We start from the raw sequence: 25,440 nt of genomic DNA, 5'->3' as shown, positions 1-25,440 counted from the left end.
AACTGCGTCTTCCTCATCTATTAATAGGATTACTCTTTTTTTATTTTATTTTTCAAGAATCAGTTGCAGCCACATAATTTTAGAGTCAATTTATAATTGTGTTGATAACACAAATTCATGTTTTGCATTTGAAGAAACTAGCCTGGCATTTAAGATTATCACACATTGTTAGTTTGTAGAGATTGCCTGCAGGAACATTCGTTTCACTTTCTTGCAACTTCAATAAAGGCAAATGATGCGCCCCATTCACCAACACATCACATATTGTATACTTTACTTCAGAAGGAATTAGGGTATTTTCTTTTTTCGTCTGCTCAGGACTACAACCAAAATTTCTTGTGATCCTATATGACTATATATGCATTATTCTAAGATCGATGTTGGCTTCTTAAGTGTTAGTTTCAAGGGTCGTATATACACTTAACGATTTAGTACACACAGCATAATATCTTTCTATTCATGATATGCAATTAGATTCATATCAAAATCAAACTTTCTTCTTGGGTTCATTTGGGTTGATCTTATATGATTTCAATCAACCTGAAGTTTGATAGATGAGGCGAATACTACCATCTATGATCAGTACAAGTAGACTTGAATTTAATTTGAACTGTTCAAACTTGAATTCCAACTCAGATCAAACAAGTTGAATTCAAATAAATGATTGAACTAGATTTATAAATTAGCCAAATTCAAATCGATTCAAACATTCGAGTTCAAACTAACTCAAATTGAATTCATAGTTAAATTGTTTTTAAGGCAAATCTAAAACTCAGTTCATCAATCTTGAACTAACTCTTAGATTGGAACTGATCTCAAACTGGATTTTGTTTAGGTTTAAATTGGATCGAATCCAACCCTAGTCATAGGGTGATTCATGTTACTAATCAACTATAATAGAAGTATGGATTCTTTCTGATTCTTCAGTCTACAACTGTAAATGAGATCTAGATTAGTTCACATGAACTGGAGAACATTATCAGGAATGCAAGTATATATATGCACAACTAATTGGCAATAAAAAATCTTGATGTTTCTTCTATGCTTCCAGCAATGGAGTCAATCACTATAAATTAGAAGGTTTCCGGGTCCAAGTTCATCATGCCCAGGGGCGAATAAAAAGGAAAAAATATCAAAAAGAGAGAGATTGTGTGTTAAAACACAGCTTGGAAACAAGACTTCAGCCTACAAGTTGAATTTACAAAGCAACGAAAGACACAGGCCATTGATTAAGTAATGAACAAATGGCTCAGTTGGAAAGAAATGGTAAACAATGTTTTAGAATTGAACAAATTTGTTATTAGTTCCAAAAGAATCAAAGCAATTAATCTTTTACTTTGAGCCTTGTCTTTCGAATCCCAAAATGTGCATTCTCGTGCTTTTGCTGTGAAAAGACCGAGTCTGAAGTTGGTGCTGGCCTGAGATGCTGCACCCAAAGCATTCAGTCGGCCTCTTACATTGTGTTGTTATTCAAAGAAGAAAGGCAAACACAGCTTGGAAAATGGATTTTGGCCTTCGCCACATTTTGCGAGACAGGGAACCTTCATTTGTAGTCAATAAACCTTGAATACGTCCTTCTAATCGTCCCTGATAAATAGACAGAGAAAACAAAATACTTACTTTTGCTTATGCAGTCACTTTCCAAATAAGCTAACAAAAGGACAGAGTAAATATAGTGTGAAAACTTTCTTGATAAAACAGTTGAAGAAAAGAAGAGGAATTATCCGGGAAGTAAAGAATGTCATACATATTTATGCAACTAATGATACCTCTGCAGCATCCTTGAGTGGCCCCCAATGTTCCACGCGATTGTAATTTTTTGAGCTTGAATGGAAGTAAACCTGGACTGAGGCATTCATCAGCTGAGGATGTTCCCTGAAAAGTACTGAATCTCCATGTAGCACAGCTTCAAGAACCTTGGCAACATTAATCAAATATTCTAGTCATTTGGCATTCATTATGACCGTTACAAAAAATTCACTCAAGCAAAATTTATAATGCTAGGGAATTTTCATTTATGAAATGTCTATGGCAATTGAAGAGAAGTACTATTGCACTTGTGATCCCTTCCTGGAAGCGGAAACCTGGATTCTAGTCCTCATGGAGGACGAGATGGAAAATCGCAGTTTCAGAAATCATTCTTTTTAAGAACTTACCAAAGGCATTTCCTTAGAGAATATGTGGTATCTAAACTCAGCTGCAAGGTCCCGCAGGAGACTGGGGCCACTCACATAGCAGTGAACATGTAAACAGATATCGTCTTTCACTTTCTTCCACTCAGCTACTACGTCATCTTTGATATACCACCCTCTTAACTGTCAAGGACATAAGAAAGGAAGGACATCAATCAAAGATTCAGATATGCATACAAGATATTCACCCAACTAGAAACATAGAACTTACATAATGATCTTAACATGAACACATCACCAATTCGAAGTGTAAAAACAAAGTACAGTTCAAATGCAAAATTATTAAACGTACATACCTGTTCAATGTTGATTACGTTGGAGATAGTCAAGGTTAAGTTAGCCGTAAAGTCACAATGTGATAGGATGTATGTCCTTGGAAGAATTCTAGAATAGTCATTCATGCTCTCTCCCATGAAATCAACTTTCAGCTTTGAAGCTTCAAAACTTGCTGGCGGTCCCAATAGCCTAACAGCCTAGCAATTAGAATATGTTAATATGCCCTCCAATTAGACTGTAAGTGAAGAGAGATAATAATAGAACAGCAGATGTAAATATATCAGAACATCTTTTCTTTTCTTTCAAGTGGACTCATAACTCCTGCAACGTGTAATCATGGATTCAGGATTAATGTTACACCTAAACAAGTGACAGAAGCCAAGTAAGTGCATATATATGTACTTAATAAAACAGAATCAAACGGAGCTCTGAACTATATACTGGTACCCAAATTGGCTTGCAATATCAGAGAGGTATATTTTTACCAAATTTTTCCAAAAATTTCATCCAAATTCTGCGAGCCCACATTCTCAATGAGAAATACATTTTATTACCCAATGCAACAATGCCCAACACATTTTTTTCATACCAAAGAATGCTCTACATCTGATTTAACCAATTCAACAATAAACCAAGAATACTCGTCAATTACACAGGCATGAATAAAAAAAGTGAGCCAAAAATTTCATTTCTCATTTTGGCCTTAAAATGATGGGTCAAAATCAATAATCACTCACTGAAATCAACATTTGTCTGAAAAGAAAAGTCTATAATTACAAAAATATGACAATGCATAGCAATGCCAATATACAAAGAACATAAACTCAAGAAGTATGGAGAGGAAAGAGAGTAAAACCTCAGAAACAAGAGTGTTATAAGAAGCTCTACGGCTGGTGATGGGAGAAAGGTGAATAGGTTTACAAATGTATCTTCTTGAAGAGTTGAATTTGGCATAAAAACCCCTCGGTGGTGATGGTGAAAAGGCAGAACAGTAAGCAGAATGACAGGCCATGGAAGAAGCATAACCCCCCAGTAGTCTTTCTCTTCTTCTTCATTGTTCAAAAACCACCATTGTCTTTCACTGTGGAGAGAGAAAAGGGGATGGGATACGTGGAGAATTGGAGTTCATAGTTGTGATAATGCGGACTGTGATACGCTAACTTCCCCGTCCCCACAACGACATAATCTACGTCAAGCCTTTCCCTCCCTACCTCCTCTTCCCCGTTTGTCCTCGAAGCCTTGTTTGGCTTTGGTTAGTGCTGATTGGCTGTTGACTTCAAGGTCATCTTTAACTGTGTGATGACATGTCTTCACTTGAATATTCTGTCACCCGTGATTAGATCGCTTGAACTGGGCCTGCCTCTACAAGTTCAGCTGGTCTAGTAGATTTGATGTGTTCAGTCCAATGATTGAATAACAATAACAAAAAAATTAATTAAAATAATCCAATTAACGGATTGAGTAAGAATATCAATTCTTCAGGGGCTATGCAAAACCTCTAACAAATTAGGGTTGGATGAAACTACCTCATGTATAATTTTGTCTTTGAATTATGGCCAAACGACTATTTCCCACCTAAACTATGCTGAATTCTCAAAGTTCCTCCCATTAACTATGAAAATATTGTTTACCCACTATAAGTAGTTAAAATTAACGGTGGTAAGAATAAAATCGTCATTTTCTCTATAATATTAAAAATAAACTAAAATATAATATATTTTTGCCCCCCTAAACTTTAAAAACTAAAATTTTCTCTCAGCCTAAGTTTTAAAAAATGGCAGTTTCACCCTAGGGTTTCGTTTTGAAATCTCCAACGTCATCTCCGACTCCATTGTCGACGGCCTCTCCCTCCTGAAGCATCATCTTCTTCCGACGATCTCTTTCCTCCCATTTGGACGCCCGGTCGGCGTTGGAGAAGCCTTGGGAGATGAAGAACTTCATCGGGAAAGACGAAGTTCTTCATCTTGTCATCTTCGTTTGGGAAGACGAAGAACTTCATCTTCCCCGACGAAGTTCTTTGTCTCCCAAGGCTTCTTCGACGTCGATCGGACGTCCAAATGAGAAGAAAGAGATCATCGGAAGGAGAAGATGTTTCGGGAGGAAGAGGCCGTCAGCAATGGAGTCGGAGATGTCGCTGAAGATTTCAAAACGAAACCCTAGGGTGAAACTATAATTTTTTAAAACTTAGGCTGGGGGAAACTTTTAGTTTTTAAAGTTTAGGGGGGCAAAAAGAGATAAAATTTTTAAGCGTTAAGGTTCTGTTAAATTTAACCGGTCATGGGTGGATAAACTGTATTTCCATAGTTAATGGGGGAAACTTTGAGAATTCAGCATAGTTTGAGTGGGAAATAGTCCTTTGGCCTTGAATTATTTAAAATATTGAGATTTATTATTTGTATAAAAAATTAGAAATTCCATGGCTATCGAGTCGATTGGTTTTCAATAAGGGAGTATATAATTCAGTTTAAGTCATAAAATCAAACCAAACTATTAAAAAATTACGGTTTAGTTTAATTTAATTTATAAAACATTTTGATTTGGGTTGATAAATTTTATAAAAACATTTATGGCTTCAATTGTTGTTTGGGCAGTCTCCAAATTAAATTAAATTGCAAATTATATATATTTTTAAATATATAGGCAAAAAAGACTATTTCCCACCCAAGATTTGATGAAATGATATTCTTACTCTTTAAATTTGAAAAAAAAATCATTTTCTCACTAATACGTTAAATTTATTAAAAAATTTGTTAAATTTTTGTTATAAAATTGTTGAAAAAACAAAAAAAAAAAACAGTCAAGCTTAATAATGCATTGCCACTATAATTTTATTAAATAATTTTTATATCTCGAATTTATATTAATTTCAATTAAAAACAAAAAAAAATTTACAGATATAGATAAAGAGACATATAATCATATGTTTAGAGGTGTTTTATAATTGTAGGGTTGTTAATGATATTTAAAATTTTAATATATTTTTAATAATTTATAAAATGATAATTATACCTATAAAAAATTGAACATAATGCAATAAATTAGAGGTTTGTATCACTTTTTTTTGTACTTATCTTGTCTTTTTTTTTTACATGTTTATTGTATATGTATTTTATGTTCATTTTAAATGTTTATTTCATATCTTAAATAATTATAATTAAATATTATTTACTAAGTATGAAATATTTGAAAGTAAATGATTTTAATAGGTTAAAACTGTAATTCAAATTGAATCAAATTATATTTTTTTAGTTTGATTTTGTTTGGTTTAAAATTTTTCTAAACTTTTTTTTTTTAAGTTTGGTTTGAAAAAATTTTTATACTACACCAAATATGTAGTACATACCCCTGGTTTTCAATTCTTGAGTTCTTGCATGAAATAACTTGAATAAGTTGTGATTATTCTTATTTTCATCAGTTCTTTAGTAATGGAATAGTATTAAAATAAATTTTTAGTGAAATAGGGCATAAAATTAACCTTTCAATGGGGTTTTCTGGTATGCGTGATTCACATTTAGAATGTTGATCATGCATACCAAGAGAAGATGAAAATATATAATTTTGTGATACTTGCTTTTGGTATGTATGGGCATAGTGTGGTGTATATGATAATTGTCATGTGTGAGGGGTAAATTATATTTGACTTATACTTAGTTTGGTGTGTGCATCATGCGTGGGTGAAGGGGCTAATTGAAAATTATACATATTATTTGTATATATATATTTGTGTGTAGACCATGCTGAGACCTTATAAGTATATTTTAATTTGGGAGGTTAATGATACTTTTCTATGAGAGGATAATTGATTTTTTCCAAATAAATATTCTCATACCATAAATAATTAAGAAAAAAATAGATAAATTTATATATCGATTTGGTAAGATTTAATTCTATAATCTCAATACAATATTTGAATTTTATAATATTATTTAATCAATTTATTTATAATTACAATAAAAATATATGTACTTATTTTGAGTGTATAAATAAGTACATATTTGATGTGTGTTATTATATGATTAGAATATTTTGAATTAAAAATAAAGTAACATCTAATTATATTATGACACATATAAGTGTATATACATATAAGTGTTTATATATATTTGTATATTTAAAACAAATATATATAATATTACTCTTATAATTATATATACCCCAATTATCCAATATGACATAATGCATGGGTGTGCATCCCTTCCCCGCATGCACAAGCTACTTGTTCACGGGCATTCTTAATTGTGAGTTGATGACACAATGCACAATCATGCATGACACAATGCATGTCTTATGTACAGTTGTACACACCCTTTACTTGCATGATTTTCTCATGCATGAGCATCTTAAATTGTAACCATATGTACAAGTAGAGTTTGATGTCACTTCTTTTTTTATGATCATAATCATATGATTAAAAGATTTTGAATTAAAAATAAAGTAACACTCAATTATATGATGATACACATAAATGTATACTTATTTATGTATTCAAAGTAAACATGTATAATATTGCTCTTATAATTATATGTACTTAAATTATCCAATATGATACAATGTACAAGAGTGCATCCCTTCCTTTCACGCATGAGCTACTTGTTCACGAGCACTCTTAACTATGAGTCCATGACATAATTCACAGTCGTGTATGACATAATGCATGTCTTATATACGGTTATGCACACCCTTTACATGCACAACTTCCTCATGCAAGAGATTCTATTTGTACCATATGTACAATTAGAGTTTGATGTTGCTTCTTCTTTGATGATTGCTAGAAATCCCACTCTCTAGCGCTTGGACGTCAAACGACGATAGAAGAACTTTTCTCTCACTCAATCTAGCATAAACACAAGTTTATCAAATAACAACGAATCACAATTCCTTTAAAAAATCACAAAACACATTTTTAAATATAAATCTGATCATAATGCATGTTGCAATTGTGCGTCCCTTAATACACAATAGTGCATTCGACTTTTACTCTCCAACGTGGCATGATAAACATATTGTCCACGTGATAGGTTGATGAATAAACATACATCCTCTATGCACAATTGTACATCATGCCAAATTTCACAACTTGGCAACACTTAGTCAAATTTCGAAACCACAAACACATGTTCAATGTATAAAAAGACTCAAATAACCTTTCAACACCTGTGGGCTTTACACTTTAATGGTGCATTTAGTTCATATAATCTTTTATTATAAAAAATAAAAAATTATCATAAAGATAAATTACTAGAAAAATTATTGAGTATAATTTATTACTATATATAATAAAATTAATATATATAAATAATTATTGCGTTTGGTTAATAATGATAAAAGTATATTGAAATATTATTTAGAAGAATGTTTTATGTATTTTCTAAAATATTCTCCATATTAATAATATATTAGGATTTTTCATGTTGTCAAATTATGAAATTAATTAACTAAATTATTTTTCAAGTTTTTTTGATAAGTATTTATTTTTTCAAGTTATCATCTTATTACCATTATATTTTTTCTAAATTATTCTAGATATTATTATTTTTTAATTGAAAACATGGGCATTTTGTACTAAAATTTTAATAATTAAAAAATGAAATTTTAATAAAATTAAAATTACTTTACTAATCTTTTGATACTTCTACTTAAAGTAGAAGTGATAATCAAATTAATTTTTTATGTCATCTTTGTAATAAAATATTATCAAAATTTTTTATTACTTGACAAACCAAAAAAGGTAATGATATTAATAAAATATAGATTATCAAAGTAATTAAATATTCCTCCAAACCAAACACCTCTTAAATAAATAATTAGTAATGCCTTAAATGTATTTTGAAATTGTTATTATAAATATTTATATATACCAATAAAATTATATATATAAATAATATGCATAGATTTGTGTTCAAACAAAGATATATTTGTATGTGACTGAATCATAGTAATCAAATTACATATCATATAATGTATTAAAACCTAATTTTTTTGTATCATATATCAAATATCGCATTGCATAATATAACTTGTAAAAAATAAAATAATAAAAAAATCTAATGGACACCTTATCATTTTAGAATGTATCGTAAACACCCTTGAAAATTTAAGATTTCTCATATACACCTGTATTACATCTTTTTTTTTTAAGTATATCAATTCATATTCTATCATAGAATACGTCTATTATATTGTATCAATCTAATATATCTCATGACATGTATAATTTTTCATTAGTATTATATCGTATCGAAAAATATATCATGTATTGTAAAATACTAATAACCATGAATTAGATGATGAAAATTTTATCAACATTCTCTAACATTGTTTAATATACAGATGAAAAAATGATTTATCATATTTAAATGATAGAATTTTGTCAGTTTTATCCAAGGATGGAAAATTAGGCCAAAGAACTATTTCCAACACAAGTTTTATCCTAAAACAAATATATACCCACGTGGTTTGAAAAACTCAAAGTCTTACTCATAAACTAACTTCTGTTAAAATTTTCTATTAGAGAAAAGGTAAAATTGTTATTTTACCAATAATATTAAAAAAATATAAATTTCATTAAGTTTTCTTCCCAGGTTTTAAAAACTAACAACTTTATCCTTACCTAAAATTTTCAACTTTGAAAAGTAATATTTTTCCTCCAAAACTTAGGGTTTATTTTCTTACCATCTACGACCATTGACAATGATACTTGAACCCACACACCAACCACTATCTCTCTAGTATGAGAAAGAGTTGTTTAGAATCGATGAAGCGATAAGGTTTCGTCAATGTAGACAAATCAACAAGACTGGTTTTTGTTCATTCATCTGGAATTGATGAAGCAACGAGGCTTCGTTAGTTTTTCTAAATCAACTTGTCTTTGTCGCGCGTCAGAGAGGGTGAGAGGTGATAGCTGGTGTGTCCTTGGGTAAAAACATTATTGCAAGTAGTAGAAGATGATGGCCAAAAAGAGTAAAAAATAAACTAAACTATAGGCTTTGAGGAGAAAAATATTATTTTTCAAAGTTAGAAAACTTAAAAAAAAAGCGAAGTTGTTAGTTTTTAAAACTTACGAGAAAAAATTTAATAAAATTTATATATTTTTTAATATTATTAGTAAAATAACGATTTTACCTTTATCTTTAATAGAAAATTTTTATAGAAATTAATTTATGGATGAGACTTTAAAATTTTTAAACTCTATAATTATGTATTTATTTTTATTTTAAAATTTGGATAAAAAATAATCTTTTTGCCCTGAAAAATAATTGTTCGGCCAATTATTAATGGTGGGCCGGCACCTTAGCCCATAGATGTACGCACAATTATGGTGACTGATGGCCGGGTCCACCGTCCACATACAGCCCATTTTATTTTATACCAGATCAACAATTTAGAGATAAATATGAAAGAAATATTATAAATGATTAGATACCGCGGCCAGCTTGGCACCATTTAAGTTCCAAGGATCACATGGGGAAATTGAATTGCTGGGAAATGAAAAACGAATCCCAACACTTTCATAAACCCCTGATATACGGAGAGAAATGCGGTAACACAAGTCATTTTCTAAAGGCTAATTCATTGCCCACCCAAATTTTGTGGAAATAATTTTTCACCCTTTAGGTTAAAAAAATCATTTTTCTACCCTATCTATTCAAGTCAACAATCGATTCTCAAATAACATTATCAAAACAAAAAGAAACAAATGGAGGAGAAAAAGGCCTGAAAAAGGCAAAATAGACAAAGCCCTTAAAAAGGCCACAGAATAATGAATTGGAACTTCAGCGAAAAGAGATTAAAGTGAAAAAATAAGTAAGCGGGAATTGTGATTGAAAAAAGGAAACACTTACTATTTGAAGAGAAAGCTTTCTTGGAGAGTGCTTAGACTTTTGTCAAATTCACTGGGAAACAACAGTAGAGGTTTTGCGGGACTCAAAGCCTTAGGCTTCTCAATCTCACACACAGATAGGACCCACGGGAGGCGCAAGAGTTCTCAGTTTTAGCAAAAATTCTTCTCTTTCTTCCCCAAGAATTAAAAGAAGACCGATGAAAAGACTTTCATTTGAAAACTAGTTGTTGTCTTGTTGAAGTTGCAGCAAATTTTCTGCAACTGTAAACTCAGTTTCATCCATGAGTATGGAAACATTTAGATGATGATGATGATGATGCTAAAAAACAACTACTACTAGTAACAAGTTTCGTCATCTATGTGAAAGCTGAAGTCAAAGATGGTTATATTCATTCAAGTATTCAACAATCGATTCTCAGGGAAAATTCTAGAATCCTATCATTAATGTGAGGAGCTACCATTGCATCAAAACCTCCAGCAGATGCAAGCCACCGTTTCAGCAAGATGTCTAGTTACGACAGCCACCATCGCCACCAGACCTGCTTACCATGGGAGCAATGGTGTTTTTCATTTATAGGTGAGTTTCATACTTAGAGCCAATCGTTGACAATGACATAAGAGGAAGAATAGGAACTCCATGACCACATTGCCACCACTACCACCGTCCTTATTTGTTTGTGTAAGGTATCTTTTCTGCCTTTCAATGTAAAGATGAATTGATGAACGGGTAAACAAATGGATTTTTCAAACTTGTAGGATGTCAATTTCTTTCTAAAAAGTTTGGGTGGTACATAGTATCTTTTTCTAATAATAAAATAAATTTTCTAAACATTTTTTAATTTCACTTGGCTGTTGGTAATATTAGCTGTCATACGCTCACTGGTGGTCTCTTTCTGTGAAATTTTCTTTAAAGAAAATTTTTTTCCTTCAGTTGACAGCCTGCCGGGGGACTTGCTTACACACTCAGATTCGAGACAATCCCTGTTCACTAAAAGAAGGTAAAGGTTGATGATTTAGTTTTATTCGCATTTTTGGTTTTGAATTTTTGTGATTACTTTGTCTTTCTACGTTCATGTAAGGATCCTGCTTTCATTCTTTTGTTTTGCGAATGACCGGAGCTTAGCTTTCTCGTGGGGACGTTCGTTATTTCGCGAATGGTACAAATTTTGGTGGGATTTGTTTACCTATCAAATCTGTTGTGATTTTTATGTATAAATGCTAAATAGATGAAAGCTTGCAGCCCTCCGCTTCAACTTTATCTTCTTTTTTTTGTGAACTGCTTGAATGTGCATATTTGCTTGTTTAGATCTGCAGTATGACGTTTATTTTTAATGCACTTCTTGCCATACGCGGGAGAATGAAGAAAAAAATACTTTTGAGTTTCGCAGAAATTGATAATTTTAGTTTTCAAAGTCATGATTGCGGGGATGAAATGAATGCTCTAATTCAAAAGCAAAAAGGGTTTCGTGAAATCAATAAAAGGCGCCAGAATATAGGAAAATAAATCCGATTGTGTTGGCCTAATTGAATGTTGAAAATAAAAAAGCTATTATTTTTTTATTAAGATCAAACTATGTTTGAATCACGCAACTCTCATTAGCATTTTTACAGGAGAGATTCTTTGTATATTCTTCTTTAAGAGGTTGAGATGACAGATAGTTAAAATATAAGATTTTAGTAAGATTAGAAACAGGTTTCAGCTTCGGAGCACTTAATTTTCAGATCTCTCTAACCACCCACCTGCATTTTATTTTATTTTGTTTGTATGTTTGCTAATTATGCAGCCTGAAAAGTTCTGTTGACTGTTAATGGCAGGTGGTTGATTTTTTCCGTTTACATGATATATAGTTATTGCTTAATTAGGTGTATCTGATTGGGGATATTTGTTCTGAGAAAATATGGCATTGGGGAAGCTTTCCCGAGTTGGTGGAAGGAAGTCTTCCGATTATTGTTCAACAATTACTGTAGTCATGTTTGTCAGTTTTTCTTTGGTGGGGGTTTGGATGCTAATGTCCTCATCGGTTGTGCCCATGCAAAATTCAGATTCTTCGTCTCAGGCAATTATAGATGAAGTGAAACAAGAACTCACGGGTTCTGAGAACTTTGAAGAGACTTCAAGTGAGTTACCAAAGAATGAAATACAAAGGGACGGCAATGGTATTCCTGTAAAAGAGAGCATAGTGGTGGATACTCAGGAAGAGAAGAGTGTGACAGAGAGCAATGATGAAGCAACTGTTTCTAACCATATTGTAAAGGAAGAGCAGGAGAGTTCTGACAAGAAGACTAAGTCTGAAGAGAAGTCCAAGACACAGGTTGAAAATGATGAGGGCGAGAGAAGTGCAGAGAGTGAATCTAAATCTGGATTTGGAGATTCAAAGTCAGAAGCTGAAGGTGGAATTTCAAATAAAATTGCACCGAATGAATCAGAGGGGAGCTTGGGTGAAAACAAAACTGAGTCAGTTGAGGTTATTCAGACTGACAAAGTGGTTTCTCAAAATCAGGACAAGAATTTGGATCAAAATATTGGAGACGATATAAAGAATGCAGAACAAAATATTGGAGACAATAATAAGAGTTCAGAACAAAATATTGGAGACAAGAAGAAGAATTCAGAACAAAAAATTGAAGACAATAACATGGAAAGCCATGAAAAGGTTAAGGAGTCAATTGAAAATTTCCCTGCTGCTGACCAGTCAGAAATTTTGAATGAAACTAATACACAAAATGGTGCATGGTCGACTCAAACGGTTGAGTCACAAAAGGAGAAGGAATCAGAACAATCTTCAATCTTGAAGGACCAGAATCACTATAGCTGGAAGCTTTGTAATACCGCTGCTGGGCCAGATTACATCCCTTGCCTTGACAATTGGCAAACTATCAGAAGGCTTCCGAGTACAAAGCATTATGAACATCGAGAAAGGCACTGCCCTGAAGAAGCTCCCACCTGTGTTGTTCCCATGCCAGAAGGATATAGACGCTCAATTAAGTGGCCTAAAAGCAGGACTAAGGTATGATCATATAATGCAAATCAACTAAAATATAATGTAATTAACTTGGGTTGACATTTGTTCAAATGGTGTATGGTGCAGATATGGTACTATAATGTTCCACACACAAAACTTGCAGAGCTTAAGGGGCATCAAAATTGGGTTAAAGTTGAAGGTGAATACCTTACTTTTCCTGGTGGTGGAACTCAGTTCAAGAATGGTGCTCGTCATTACATTGATTTCATTCAAAATGTGAGTCGTTTTCTTTTTGCTATTTCTCTCCTGCTACAAGGACCTTTTGGTACTTCATTTACTTGTTTTGTTTGTATGGTTGCTTATCATGTGTGTTTTATGATATATATCTTGATTTCAGAGAGTCAAATTTAAAAAAAACCAACTTTACATGCTATCCTCTATCAGTATTGTTCACATATGCCTAATAGATACTACTGGAGCATTGGCATACGTTGGAGACACTGTATCTCATTCTGACTGATGTTAGTGCTCCTGTAATATTCATAAATATATAGCCATATATATGTGCTTGTGGTTTTTGTACAAAAATATGTTCCTAAGGACTTCACTGAATGTTTTTCTCTGCCTGTAAACTAATATGGTTGTCCTTGTTTCTCTATAATTACAAGCTAAACATTAAGGGGATGAGCTCTAAAAATGAATTGAAAGTGCTATGTAATTCTTATTTTAGACGGCACGCATGTTTTTCTTGCATATCTTAATCACATAGTCTATTTAAAGGCATGCCTGATGTGGAAAATGTATATGTGACCACTGTTCATTCTTGAATATTTAGTGGTGTCTGGAAATTTTCTTGATATACTTCGTATTGTCCTTTTCTGCATTGCTGTAATTTGAATGTATGGCTTCATTTGATTCTCATCACCAATTTTTTACTCAATCATACATATTTTTAGCACAATGAAGTGTCCGCTGCAAATGTTTGTAATTTTCTTATCAGAATGGTTTCTTTATCTTGAAAATCAAGCATCCTCTGTGTCGCTGCTGTTACTATTATTACTTTATATTAATTTCCTCTTGATATTCTTCAAGTATCAATAGATCCATTTGACTGGTTTGGGGGTTTCATTTTTGATGCTTTTTTGGTGATGTAAGTAAATAAACATGTATTCTTGATTCCAGCACATGCTTGAATTAAAATATAATTTGTAATTATAATGCAGTCACGCCCTGATATTGCGTGGGGGAATAGAAGTCGTGTAATATTGGATGTTGGTTGTGGTGTGGCCAGCTTTGGGGGGTTTCTTTTTGATAAAGATGTCCTTGCAATGTCATTTGCCCCCAAGGATGAGCATGAAGCCCAAGTGCAATTTGCTCTTGAGCGGGGAATCCCTGCCATATTATCTGTTATGGGCACCAAGAGACTACCATATCCCAGTTCAGTGTTTGACCTTATCCACTGTGCCCGATGTAGGGTCCCTTGGCATATTGAAGGTGATGTCTACATCTTTTTTTCTAATGTATCTTCATTTATATATTATTATACATTTTTTATATATTTAGTGATATGTTTCAATTCAAATTGTAGGTGGCACTCTTCTTTTGGAGCTCAATCGTCTTTTGCGACCTGGTGGTTACTTTGTCTGGTCTGCCACTCCAGTTTACCAAAAGCTTCCAGAAGATGTTGGCATTTGGAAAGGTTTTGTACTTCTAGCAGAGTTTATATTCCTCTCAAGAGACCTGGAAGATTGATGCTAACATCTTTTTTCTTTCTTTGTTGTGATTGATGGCAGCAATGTCTGCTCTAACAAAGTCAATGTGCTGGGATTTGAAGACTATTAAGAAGGACAAATTGAATGGTGTTGCTGCAGCAATATATCAAAAGCCAACATCAAATAACTGTTATGATAAAAGACCTAAAAATGAGCCTCCACTATGCAAAGAGTCTGATGATCCTGATGCTGCCTGGTACTTTTTTCTGTAGATATACACACATACATACATACATACATATATATGCATACATATCTGGAAATATTTGTTTCAATAGTTTTTGATAACTAATTCAGTACACTGTTTTTTATACAACTTCAGGTGCATCTTTACTTGTTCCACTATGCCAATAAGCACAATAAACTAAGAAAATTCAATTTCATTTAGCTTTCTGTTATCAATACTCTAATCTTTGGTCTGGAGAGTGCAAACTTGAATAATGCTGATGGGGAGATTTTGATGAATCTCCAATTTTCTTAACAAGTGATATTACTAATCCAGTGGGAATGCATGTTATCAGGAATGTATCCCTTCAGCCATGCATGCATAGAATAATAGTAGATAAGTCAAAGCGTGGGTCTCAATGGCCTCTCCAGTGGCCACTGAGGTTGGAGAAACCACCTTATTGGTTGAATTCTGAGGTTGGCGTTTATGGCAAAGCTGCTCCTGAGGATTTCACAACTGATTACCAGCATTGGAAAAATGTTGTCTCCAATTCATATTTGAATGGTCTAGGGATTGACTGGTCAAACATGAGGAATGTCATGGACATGAAAGCTGTATACGGAGGGTAAGTAGTTTCACACCATTTATTTGCTCTACTATGAAAGCCAGCATTTTAATACCCAAGTTCACAGATAGATTTGATCATTTTGCATCAGTTGGAGGGTAGTTTTATACTACTGTTGTAACAATATCCATCTAGTTGCCTATTGTTTACCTGATTTAAGGTGTTTTTTCCATTTTATGATACTAGGTTTGCTGCAGCATTGAAGGACTTGAAACTGTGGGTTATGAATGTTGTTCCCATTGATTCTCCAGACACACTTGCAATAATCTATGAAAGGGGTTTGTTTGGATTATATCATGATTGGTGCGAGTCATTCAACACCTACCCTAGAACTTATGATCTTCTTCATGCTGATCATCTCCTGTCAATTATCAAAAAGAGGTATTTCTTCTTCCTCTATTACTTCTATTTTAATATTCAATATTGCATTTTTCACAGCTATAATTCTAACCTAAAATGTTAAGGTCTGATGATTGCTCTATTTTGATGTGGCTTGCTGTCGACAGGTGCAATTTGAAGGCAGTTATTGCAGAAGTTGATAGGATTCTGAGGCCAGATGGAAACCTGATTGTACGAGATAATGTGGAAACCATTGGCGAGGTTGAGCGCTTGCTTAAATCCCTACAGTGGGAAATCCAAATGGTTTACACCACAGACAACGAAGGAATGCTTTGTGCTCACAAGACTTATTGGCGACCTGGAGAGTCAGAAAACATTAAGTCAGCAATTTTCTAAACCCAGGCATCAACATTGTCATTGAGTCTCTGTGTCTGCTGGAAAATTGACATTTGCTTGTTAGAAATTAGTTTGCTTTCTGTAGCAGCAGCTCCGGCATGCAATAGCTGTAGCCTGTAGTTCTGAAATAGAGTGTAAAATTTTACAGTTGATCGTTCTTTAACAGCCGTTATTTTCTTTATTGCTTCCGTCATACATATACCCTACCCTTCTTAAATTGGAGGGAATTCTGATTGTATTACAATATATCTAATCAACATCAATGAAAATTAAATCCAATTTTCCTACAAGCCTTATCTTCCCTGGATCTTTATACACTTCATTAATATGGTTAAACTTGTAATGTCTGCTGGATTCTCAATGCTTGCTCAGAACAGGAAATTAATGTGTTTTGTCAGAAAATTAACTTAAACTTGCAGGCTAATGAGAAAGCTTCTCCCAGAGACTAACACAGTCAAATTCTAATCTGTTATGCAACCTGTTACAATTTGTAAATAATAAAACTATGCGTATTTATTTTGAATATATACAAATTGGTATATATTTGATGTGTATCATAAATATATGCTCAATATGAGTACGTATGGTATTGCTAATAAATAAAATAATCAACACAATCCCAGTGCATGATTATGGTGTATGCATGCACCAGCGTGAAAAGAGTTCAGCATTTATGATCTCCAAGGAAGATTTTTTCAATCTTAATTTTGGAAAGTGAGCAATGTCTTTTGATATTGGCCTAAAGCACCACTCTTAACACAAACTACCACCACTTAGAATTGCTACTGAAACTCCAGATCCTGGATTCTGGAATATGCCATGGGAGATTCCAGTCTTTTCTTTTTTTAAAATATCAAAACAACCAGGCAAGAGTAGTATTAGTGCACTAAATTATCTCTCATTTTATGAACAACACAAACAGTTTTCATCTAAAATGCATTTATTTGGCGGAGGGAATGTTAAACTCATCTTCGTTAGACGTAATAGCTTCATCTTTTGACATTGAAGAAGAAAAAACATTTTAAGTTTGAAGGAATATTACAGGTAAGATAAGCAAAGTTAACTCATCCTCCATGTTGAAATGGATCTTTTTAATAGACATAAAGCATTTGATTTAAAAACAAAATGCCAATAAGACAGAGACAGAGACCACAATGAGTGAAGGAAGACTCAACGACCCTACCATTTAAAGGGAGTGGCGGACTGTCTACCTTCCTCCACGCAAACTTAACATTTATCTTTCACCCCACATTCTTTTAACTTTAAAATTCTTATTTCTCAACTGCACTCCCCACTTACCAAGGACTGTGGCTCCATCATTCAAGTTAGATTTGCTTAAAATACAACATATTCAGTTCCTAAATGATAGTTTGAGTAATAAAAATAAAATAAAATTTAAGCATAAGAGAGCAAGAGTTCAAATCATTTCTGATGATATTTCAAGATTAAACTTTTGACTTATTTTATACAGTCATTATGAGATCGGTCAATAAACTTGGGTTTCATTTGCTTGGTTTGTGGTTTCCTAGCTCTCATAAGTTATAGGACATTGTTTCCTCTTTCTCAAAGTTTTAAAAAAATATAGAGGGTGAATGTCCATTGCAATAATTTTCTTTGGTTGAATCTGGAGGATCACAATTTAAGAGACAAGGGGTGCTTTAATAACTGGGAGTTTATATAAAAAACTAGATATTAAAGTGACACCAGTGATAACTAACATCATTTATTGTTAATTTTTTTCGCATTGTTGGTAAAGTAGCGAACATAAGTGTCAAAGATGCTTCTTTTGAACTTCTTTAAAATGTCTTGTTTGGCTTCTGAGCTAACTAATGAAAAGAGCTCTCTCCTCATGTTTGCATGATTGAAATTGAGGAATGATATGATATATAACACCAGGTTTAGGTGGGGTTTAATTAAACTTTAAAAATAGGCATAGAGAACTTTACTAGCAATTTGTTTTATCAATAAAACATGCTTCATTCAGTTCAATATATGCTATAACTAATAGACTTATCATGCCTTCTTCTCCTCGAAGATGTCAATAACAATAGTTTAATTGAAACTAAGAAGAAGTGGTATTACTAATCATATCAGTCTGAAGTCTTAAACATGTCTGACAGAAAAGATTTGCTACCAAAAGTATTAGATTAAACATATATCAGCCTTAGTACAAGTATAAGAATAAACAAATATAAATGATACCCAACTATAGGGGGGTCCAACTAGAATAAAAGATGTCCTGAAATTCCTCATTCTATTTCCATTAGACAAATGAAAGAAACAGCATGAGCTACTCAACAGTTTAGAATTATCAAATACCCCATTGTCTGCCATTGACACATCTTTCCTCTAACAAACAAGTTGGCAGTCTCCATATATTACTCAACGTGTCTCCTGCAACAAATTCTCTAAAAATGCAGCATTTATCTTTCAAGCTTAAAGAAGGGTTCTGTGTATCCAATCCTGATCACTATTGATCAAAATGTTAGGTCACTGGAGGAACAAGTGCTTGCTCTTCACTCTCCTTACTCTCATTCTTCTTTCGGAAGCATCAAGATTGCCCAAGGGCTGCTGGGGACAAATGCTTCCCAAAAAGATTCCCACTCCTTCCTCAGCTCCTTCTAAAGGCACAAATTCTGTATCAACATCTTCTTCTACAGCTGTAAAAGCTGATACAACTCTCCCTTCATTGGACGGAAAAGTCTAGCTAGCTAATCGGAATATTCTTTATCTCCAGAGTATGGAGTATTCCTAAGACCGCACTGCCCGGAAGCACGCATACAGAGTTTTGTAAACCAGTCTTCACATATATCTATGTGCTCTTGTAGATCTGTTGATCATCTTGGCCTACCGATACTGTTGTAAAGATGACTGAGGTAGATATACATTCATGGCTTACCCAGGTGAATGAAGGCTAATCTGGAGATGGAAGGCACATTTCAGTGGCAAATTAAGTTTAATGACCGCCAAGCTCATGTAATTAGAAGATTAATAACCTTCCTTCTGTGTTGATATCAATTTCAGTAAATTCTTCATGTAATAGCTCTTCTATTGCTAATTTGTACTTTCCCTATTGATGAAAATGAAACCAACCATAGAATTTACAGTCTTCATTTTCTTCTTGTACCAGCTCCTTTATGTCTAGAATTGTAATTAAATTTATTTGATAACTAAAACTTTAGTCACAAACTATAGTTTACAAAATATGTAACATACTAGTAACTAAGTAAATGGTCACATAAAATATTATAAAAAACCATAAAAAATAACAAATTAATTTAATAAGCATCTAATAAAAAAAAAAAGGAAAACAATTTGTCATTGGTATTGAACCATTTGATTAGTAAGTTTTCAATATAAAATTATATCAATAGAACAATGTTATACGTACATATTTTTAGTACACAAAATGGGTATATAGATGATGTGTCATTATATAATTGAATGTTAATTTATCTTTAATTAAAAAATAATTATAAAATGTTAAAACCGAATTAAAAAAAAAACATTTTACAACTAATTATTTTCTTGCATAAAAAAGTATATTTTACACCTAAATTGATTTAGTAACTAATGACATGCATCTGTGTCTAATTTTTTTAGTTGCTCTCAATATTAATTTGCATCTAATTTTTAGTTATTAATAATATTCATTTGCGTCTAACCGTTTTAGTTGTTTATGATTTTATACTTCTAACATAAATGATCATTTAGATTAACTTGTTAGTCATTTTGTAATGAATGTGTGAGTAATTTATAACAGATGTTGAATATAATTTGTAATTAAATCATAATTTTTAACTATTTACTTAACTATTAATTAAATGCTGTTTTTCTTGTAGTGAGTATTGCATATTTGTCTAAGGATGGATCAAGAGCTCTCGACCATGCATGAAGGGTGGTTGGTGAGGGGTCAACCATCCTTATGCTGTAGAGAATATATTGTCCCACGGCAATCAATCACCTAGGAATTGTCTTTATATTATAATTTGAACAGTCTGTATATATAATAATAATAAAATTATGTATATAAATAAAAACGATAATTTTATTCATAAAAAATGACGTATTATTATATGAATAAATATTACTTTAACTCTACTTTTAAACTATCTAATTATATAGTGATATATCGTTATTTGTGTATATTATTTGTCTATTTATCACTACTCATATAATAATGTAGCGAGAATTACATAATGTAGGTTTTATTAAGTTTGTCTTTTGTTTAGGCTTGTAGCTTAATTCCTAGTCATATAGTTGAGATGTTCTTCGACAAATTCATCCTGTAAAATCATATGGTGTTAATTATATAGAAAAGATGGTGACCCATTAACTTCTTGAGTCTTGATAAATGTATGAAGCCAAAAGACAGAGTATGATATTCAGGGAAAGTGACATTAGAGAGTGTCTCTTACCAAATGTAGAATGACATTAGAGAGTGTCTCTTACTTACTGAGTTTAAAACTGGGAATCTTCAATTTTCCAATAATTGGTATTACATCCTCCGTTAATTTTAGAGCATATACAAATCTTTTATATATAGTTTAAGTATACAGGTAACGTTTTATTATGTGATTTTGTATTATTTTATTTTTAATTCGAAATGATCTAATTACATTCTAACCAAAAAAATAGAACATGATATATGCTAATGTTATAATATTGTTGAGTAGTGCTCAACTTTTACCAAACCTAGAATTGAAGTAGATGATCCATTTTTTGGCAATATCGATCGCAAACGTTATGTTTCTAAATTGGTTTTACTCTTTGAATCTCAAAGTGATGTGACTATTTATGTATCAACACTATCTTGGTTTTAATTTGTAATAACACAAGGGAATTACCCCCTTTAATCAATTTTATGTACATTTAATTTAGGTAATTTTTTATTATAAAAAATAAAAATCATCACAAAGATAAATAATTTGAAAATTATTAAGTATAAATTATTATTATATTTGATAAAATTAATAAGTATTAATAATTTTTGTATTTGCTAAACAATAATTAAAAAAAGTAAAATATTATTTTATTTAAATGACTTGAATTATTATTATGTGTAAATTAGCATTGTGTTTAGTCAAACTAATATACCTTATGTTAATATTTGATTTATATATAATCTAAAATATTTTCCATCTTAATCATATATTAGGTTTTTTTTTATGATGCCAAATTATAAAATTAATTAATTAAATTATTACTTTTAATAATATTTTATTAGTTAAAATGAATATAATAATCAAATTATCAGAATATTATATTATTGGACAAACTAAATAAAGGAATGTTAGTATAAAAGATTATTCTGAACCAAATGTTTCCTTAAGATTCTAATTATATATATAACTTCATGGATTTGGCCGTCGTTTTTTTTTTCTTGTTAATACAACAATTAACTTAAGCCCTTGAGACTAAAAATTTAGGCCTCAGGCAAAAATTGTGGAAATAAATATTTCCTATCTAATAAAAGTAATTGAATATTTTGTATGAACCAATTTTATTTCCATTAGATATTAAATATCAAATAAGTAATTATAAGAAAATATATTCAATTACTTATACTCATAAAATGAAAATATTAAAATGTTCATTAAATAAAAATCTCTACATAAGGAGAACGTAATTGGTAAGAATGAAAATCTAGTTAAATAGCCTCAACAACTAAACAATTTAATTTAATTTAAGTCAATTTCAGCCGGAACTGGGTGCGATGCTGTGAGATGGTTTAGCGTTACTCGGTCAAATTGCTCACCTGCCTGTTCTTTCGGCCGGCGCTGCGTGTGATATAGCAGGCCAAATTTTCATGCAATTGCCTCGCTTTCCTATATCTTCAGCCGGCACTGATGAGAGAGACATTGTTGGGTCGTCACTTTCTATCGTGAACATGAAAGAAACACATTTAACTTTAGCAGAAAAACAACGGGGAGGACTTTGATGCCTTGAATAGATCGTCAGTGTTTTTATTTGCGAAGTACCGCATTCCTCATCATATGAAAGGCAATGGGGTTGAACGAAATGTCTTTCCAATTCATTATGGTGGTGGCAATGGCGTCGGTGCTGGTAGCTGTAGTTACCAGAACATCAGCAATAACCCTTGCGAAGCCTGGCTGCCCTAGCTACTGTGGCGACGTTGCAATCGCATATCCATTCGGTACAAGCCCTAACTGTTCCCTAAATGAGAATTTCCAAATCAGGTGTAACAACTTTTTCAATCCTCCAAAACCATTTTTGTTGAATGGCAATATCGATTTTACCAATATAAGCTTCGACGGTGAGTTGCAGATCACCGACTTCGTCGCACGAGACTGCTTCAGAAAAAACAAATCGGAGGACCAAAATCAACCCGCATTGACTTTGTTTGAATTAACCATCTCCAGCACCAAAAATGTATTCATAGAATCATAGTCATTGGCTGTGACAGTTACGCCTACATTCAAGGTTATATAGAGGAGCAAAGATACAGCTCCGGATGTATGTCCTTGTGTGATAATTCTAAGTATGTCAAAGACGGATCTTGCATCGGCTCTGGGTGTTGCCAGATAGAAATTCCAAGAGGGTTATCGCAAATCAGCTTCATAGCTTATAGCTTTTACAATCATTCTAATGTATCCGACTTCAATCCTTGCACCTATGCGTTTCTTGTTGACAAAAGTAGCTTCACATTCCAGCGCAGTTACCTTGAAAGATTACCGGAGGAGCTTCCTGTTGTGCTTGAATGGGCAGTAACTGGGGAGGGCAACTGCACAGAAGCAAAGGGCAAAGGGAATTACGCATGTAAAGAAAACTCGGAGTGTCATGATCATGACAACGGCTCCGGGTATCTTTGCAGGTGTCAAAAGGGTTACCAAGGCAATCCATACCTCTCTAATGGCTGTGAAGGTACTAAGATATTTCTACTGATATAAACTGCAGTTTTTCACAAGGTGCTTCACACTTATCCTAAATTCAACTGCAGACATAAATGAATGCAATGATCCCAATCTCAATAACTGTGAGCAAATTTGCGATAACACAGAAGGGAGTTATACATGCAATTGCATCAAGGGGTATCACCTAACCAACGGAGGAAAAGATGGACCACGTTGTGTGACCAATCTTCCCAATCAAATTTCAGTAATTGAGGTTGCTCTTAGTAAGTATACTATGTTATTATTATTCAAGTTTAAGATAATTGTGACTTAGGAATAAAAAGATTCAATACTTTTATATGTAGGTGTTTGCATAATCTTTTTGGTCTTGGTTATGAGTATCCCTTGGCTGTACTTGGTGTTGAAGAAAAGAAAGCACATCAAGCTAAAAGAAAAATTCTTTCAGCAAAATGGGGGTTTTCTTTTACAAAAGGAACTCTCTAAACGAACAAGGTCGTCTGATAAAGATAAATTTAAAATCTTTACAGAAGAAGAACTCAAGAAGGCCACTAACAACTTTTCTGACGATAGAATAGTTGGCCGAGGAGGCTATGGCACAGTATATAAAGGATTTTTAACGAAAGACAATCCAGTTGCCATAAAGAAGTCCAAGACAGTAGATCAGAGCCAAATCGAGCAGTTTATCAACGAAATAGCCGTGCTTTCACAAGTAAACCATATAAATGTGGTGAGGCTGTTGGGTTGTTGTTTAGAAACTGAAGTTCCTTTACTTGTTTATGAATTTGTCAGCAATGGCACACTCTTTGAGCACATTCACAATAAAGATAAGGTTATCAGCCTTTCCGGGGAAAGCCGTTTGAAAATTGCAGCAAAAACTGCAGGAGTGCTCTCCCATTTGCACTCAGCTTCTACTCCAATCATCCATAGAGACGTCAAGTCTGCCAACATACTCTTAGACAATGAATTCAATGCTAAAATCTCTGATTTTGGAGCTTCAAAGTTGGTTCCAATGAATGTAACTCAATTTTCCACAATGGTGAAAGGGACAATTGGGTATTTAGATCCTGAATACTTTCAGAGTGGACAGTTGACGGAGAAAAGTGATGTGTACAGCTTTGGGGTTGTGCTTGTGGAGCTACTGACCGGAAAGAAGCCTCTTTTAATCGATAAACCTGAAGATGAGAGAAGTCTGGTGGTTTATTTCCTTTCTTCAATGGAAGAAAATCGTTTATTTGAAATTCTTGAGAATCGGATAGTAAACGATGAGAACAAGGAGCAGCTGAGGGGAATGGCTGAGTTAGCGAGGAGATGCTTAAGCATGAAAGGGGAGGAGAGGCCTCCAATGAGAGAAGTTGCTATGGAGTTAGAAGGTTTGAGAAGGATGCAGAAACATCCCTGGGATAGCGCCATAAGCCCAGAAGAAACAGAGTCTTTGCTCTTGGGGAAAAGCATAACAGCTGGCTATGACAGCATCAAAGCTCACATTGTGGAAAACGATTTTGATGCCAGATGATGCCACTTTACGGGTTATTAATTAAAATAGGCAATCGTTTTCTCGCTTAAACGTTTTTCGGTAGTAATTCATATGTTTTACCTTTTTAAGCAAACTGAATTTTTTATTCCAAAAATACCCTCATTTAATTTTTCAACGTTTACCGTAGTATTTCATCGATTAATTACTTACGTTTAACTATAAGCATTAAGATTAATTTATCTGTAATGAATAAAATCTATAGATTGATAAATAGATATACTACAGATTGAAAATGTTAATTTATAAATAAAATTGAAAAACACATTGAAAATCTATAGATTGAATAAAATTTATAAATAAACTCTACAAAATTTATAAAATCTATAAATTTATAAAATAATTAAATTTAAAATTGATTGATATATATGAAAAATAATGGATATATCGAAAACGGTGCGTTTTCTCAAAAGGGGTGCAGGAAAGTGTTAAGGGGTGCGAAAAGGGAATGAAAATACAAACGTG

At 32.8% G+C, this 25,440-nt stretch overlaps 2 protein-coding genes and 1 pseudogene across 7 annotated transcripts; 2 read left to right on the top strand and 1 right to left on the bottom strand.

Annotated features, from left to right (window-relative positions):
- Positions 1 to 999: 999 nt before the first annotated feature.
- Positions 1,000 to 3,736, bottom strand: LOC123229230 (magnesium dechelatase SGRL, chloroplastic-like). Of its 2 annotated transcripts, none has more exons than XM_044654891.1 (5): positions 3,325 to 3,736; positions 2,489 to 2,665; positions 2,157 to 2,315; positions 1,748 to 1,916; positions 1,000 to 1,587 (listed from the first exon to the last, which is right to left on the bottom strand). In XM_044654891.1, exons 1-4 carry the CDS (start codon positions 3,478 to 3,480, stop codon positions 1,752 to 1,754), a joined length of 657 nt encoding a protein of 218 aa, XP_044510826.1. In that variant the 5' UTR covers positions 3,481 to 3,736; the 3' UTR covers positions 1,000 to 1,587; positions 1,748 to 1,751. The 2 variants fall into 2 exon arrangements, with proteins under 2 accessions (XP_044510826.1, XP_044510825.1); XM_044654890.1 differs by having other exon boundaries at positions 1,770 to 1,916.
- Positions 3,737 to 11,179: 7,443 nt separating this feature from the next.
- LOC123230003 (probable methyltransferase PMT24) lies at positions 11,180 to 16,859 on the top strand. Of its 5 annotated transcripts, none has more exons than XM_044656091.1 (10): positions 11,235 to 11,306; positions 11,427 to 11,465; positions 12,124 to 13,316; positions 13,398 to 13,547; positions 14,495 to 14,765; positions 14,860 to 14,970; positions 15,065 to 15,239; positions 15,565 to 15,834; positions 16,021 to 16,215; positions 16,341 to 16,859. In XM_044656091.1, exons 3-10 carry the CDS (start codon positions 12,207 to 12,209, stop codon positions 16,567 to 16,569), a joined length of 2,511 nt encoding a protein of 836 aa, XP_044512026.1. In that variant the 5' UTR covers positions 11,235 to 11,306; positions 11,427 to 11,465; positions 12,124 to 12,206; the 3' UTR covers positions 16,570 to 16,859. The 5 variants fall into 5 exon arrangements, with proteins under 5 accessions (XP_044512023.1, XP_044512026.1, XP_044512024.1 ...); XM_044656089.1 differs by having other exon boundaries at positions 11,243 to 11,306; positions 11,388 to 11,465; XM_044656092.1 differs by having other exon boundaries at positions 11,244 to 11,306; positions 11,427 to 11,477.
- Positions 16,860 to 22,575: 5,716 nt separating this feature from the next.
- On the top strand, positions 22,576 to 24,957 carry LOC123229680 (annotated as a pseudogene).
- Positions 24,958 to 25,440: the final 483 nt, after the last annotated feature.

This window comes from Mangifera indica, chromosome 11 (genome assembly GCF_011075055.1).
Source record: "Mangifera indica cultivar Alphonso chromosome 11, CATAS_Mindica_2.1, whole genome shotgun sequence".
NCBI classification, from domain to species: Eukaryota; Viridiplantae; Streptophyta; class Magnoliopsida; order Sapindales; family Anacardiaceae; genus Mangifera; species Mangifera indica.
The sequence above is the reverse complement of the archived record's forward strand: the minus strand, read 5'-3'. Positions and strand labels throughout refer to the sequence as shown.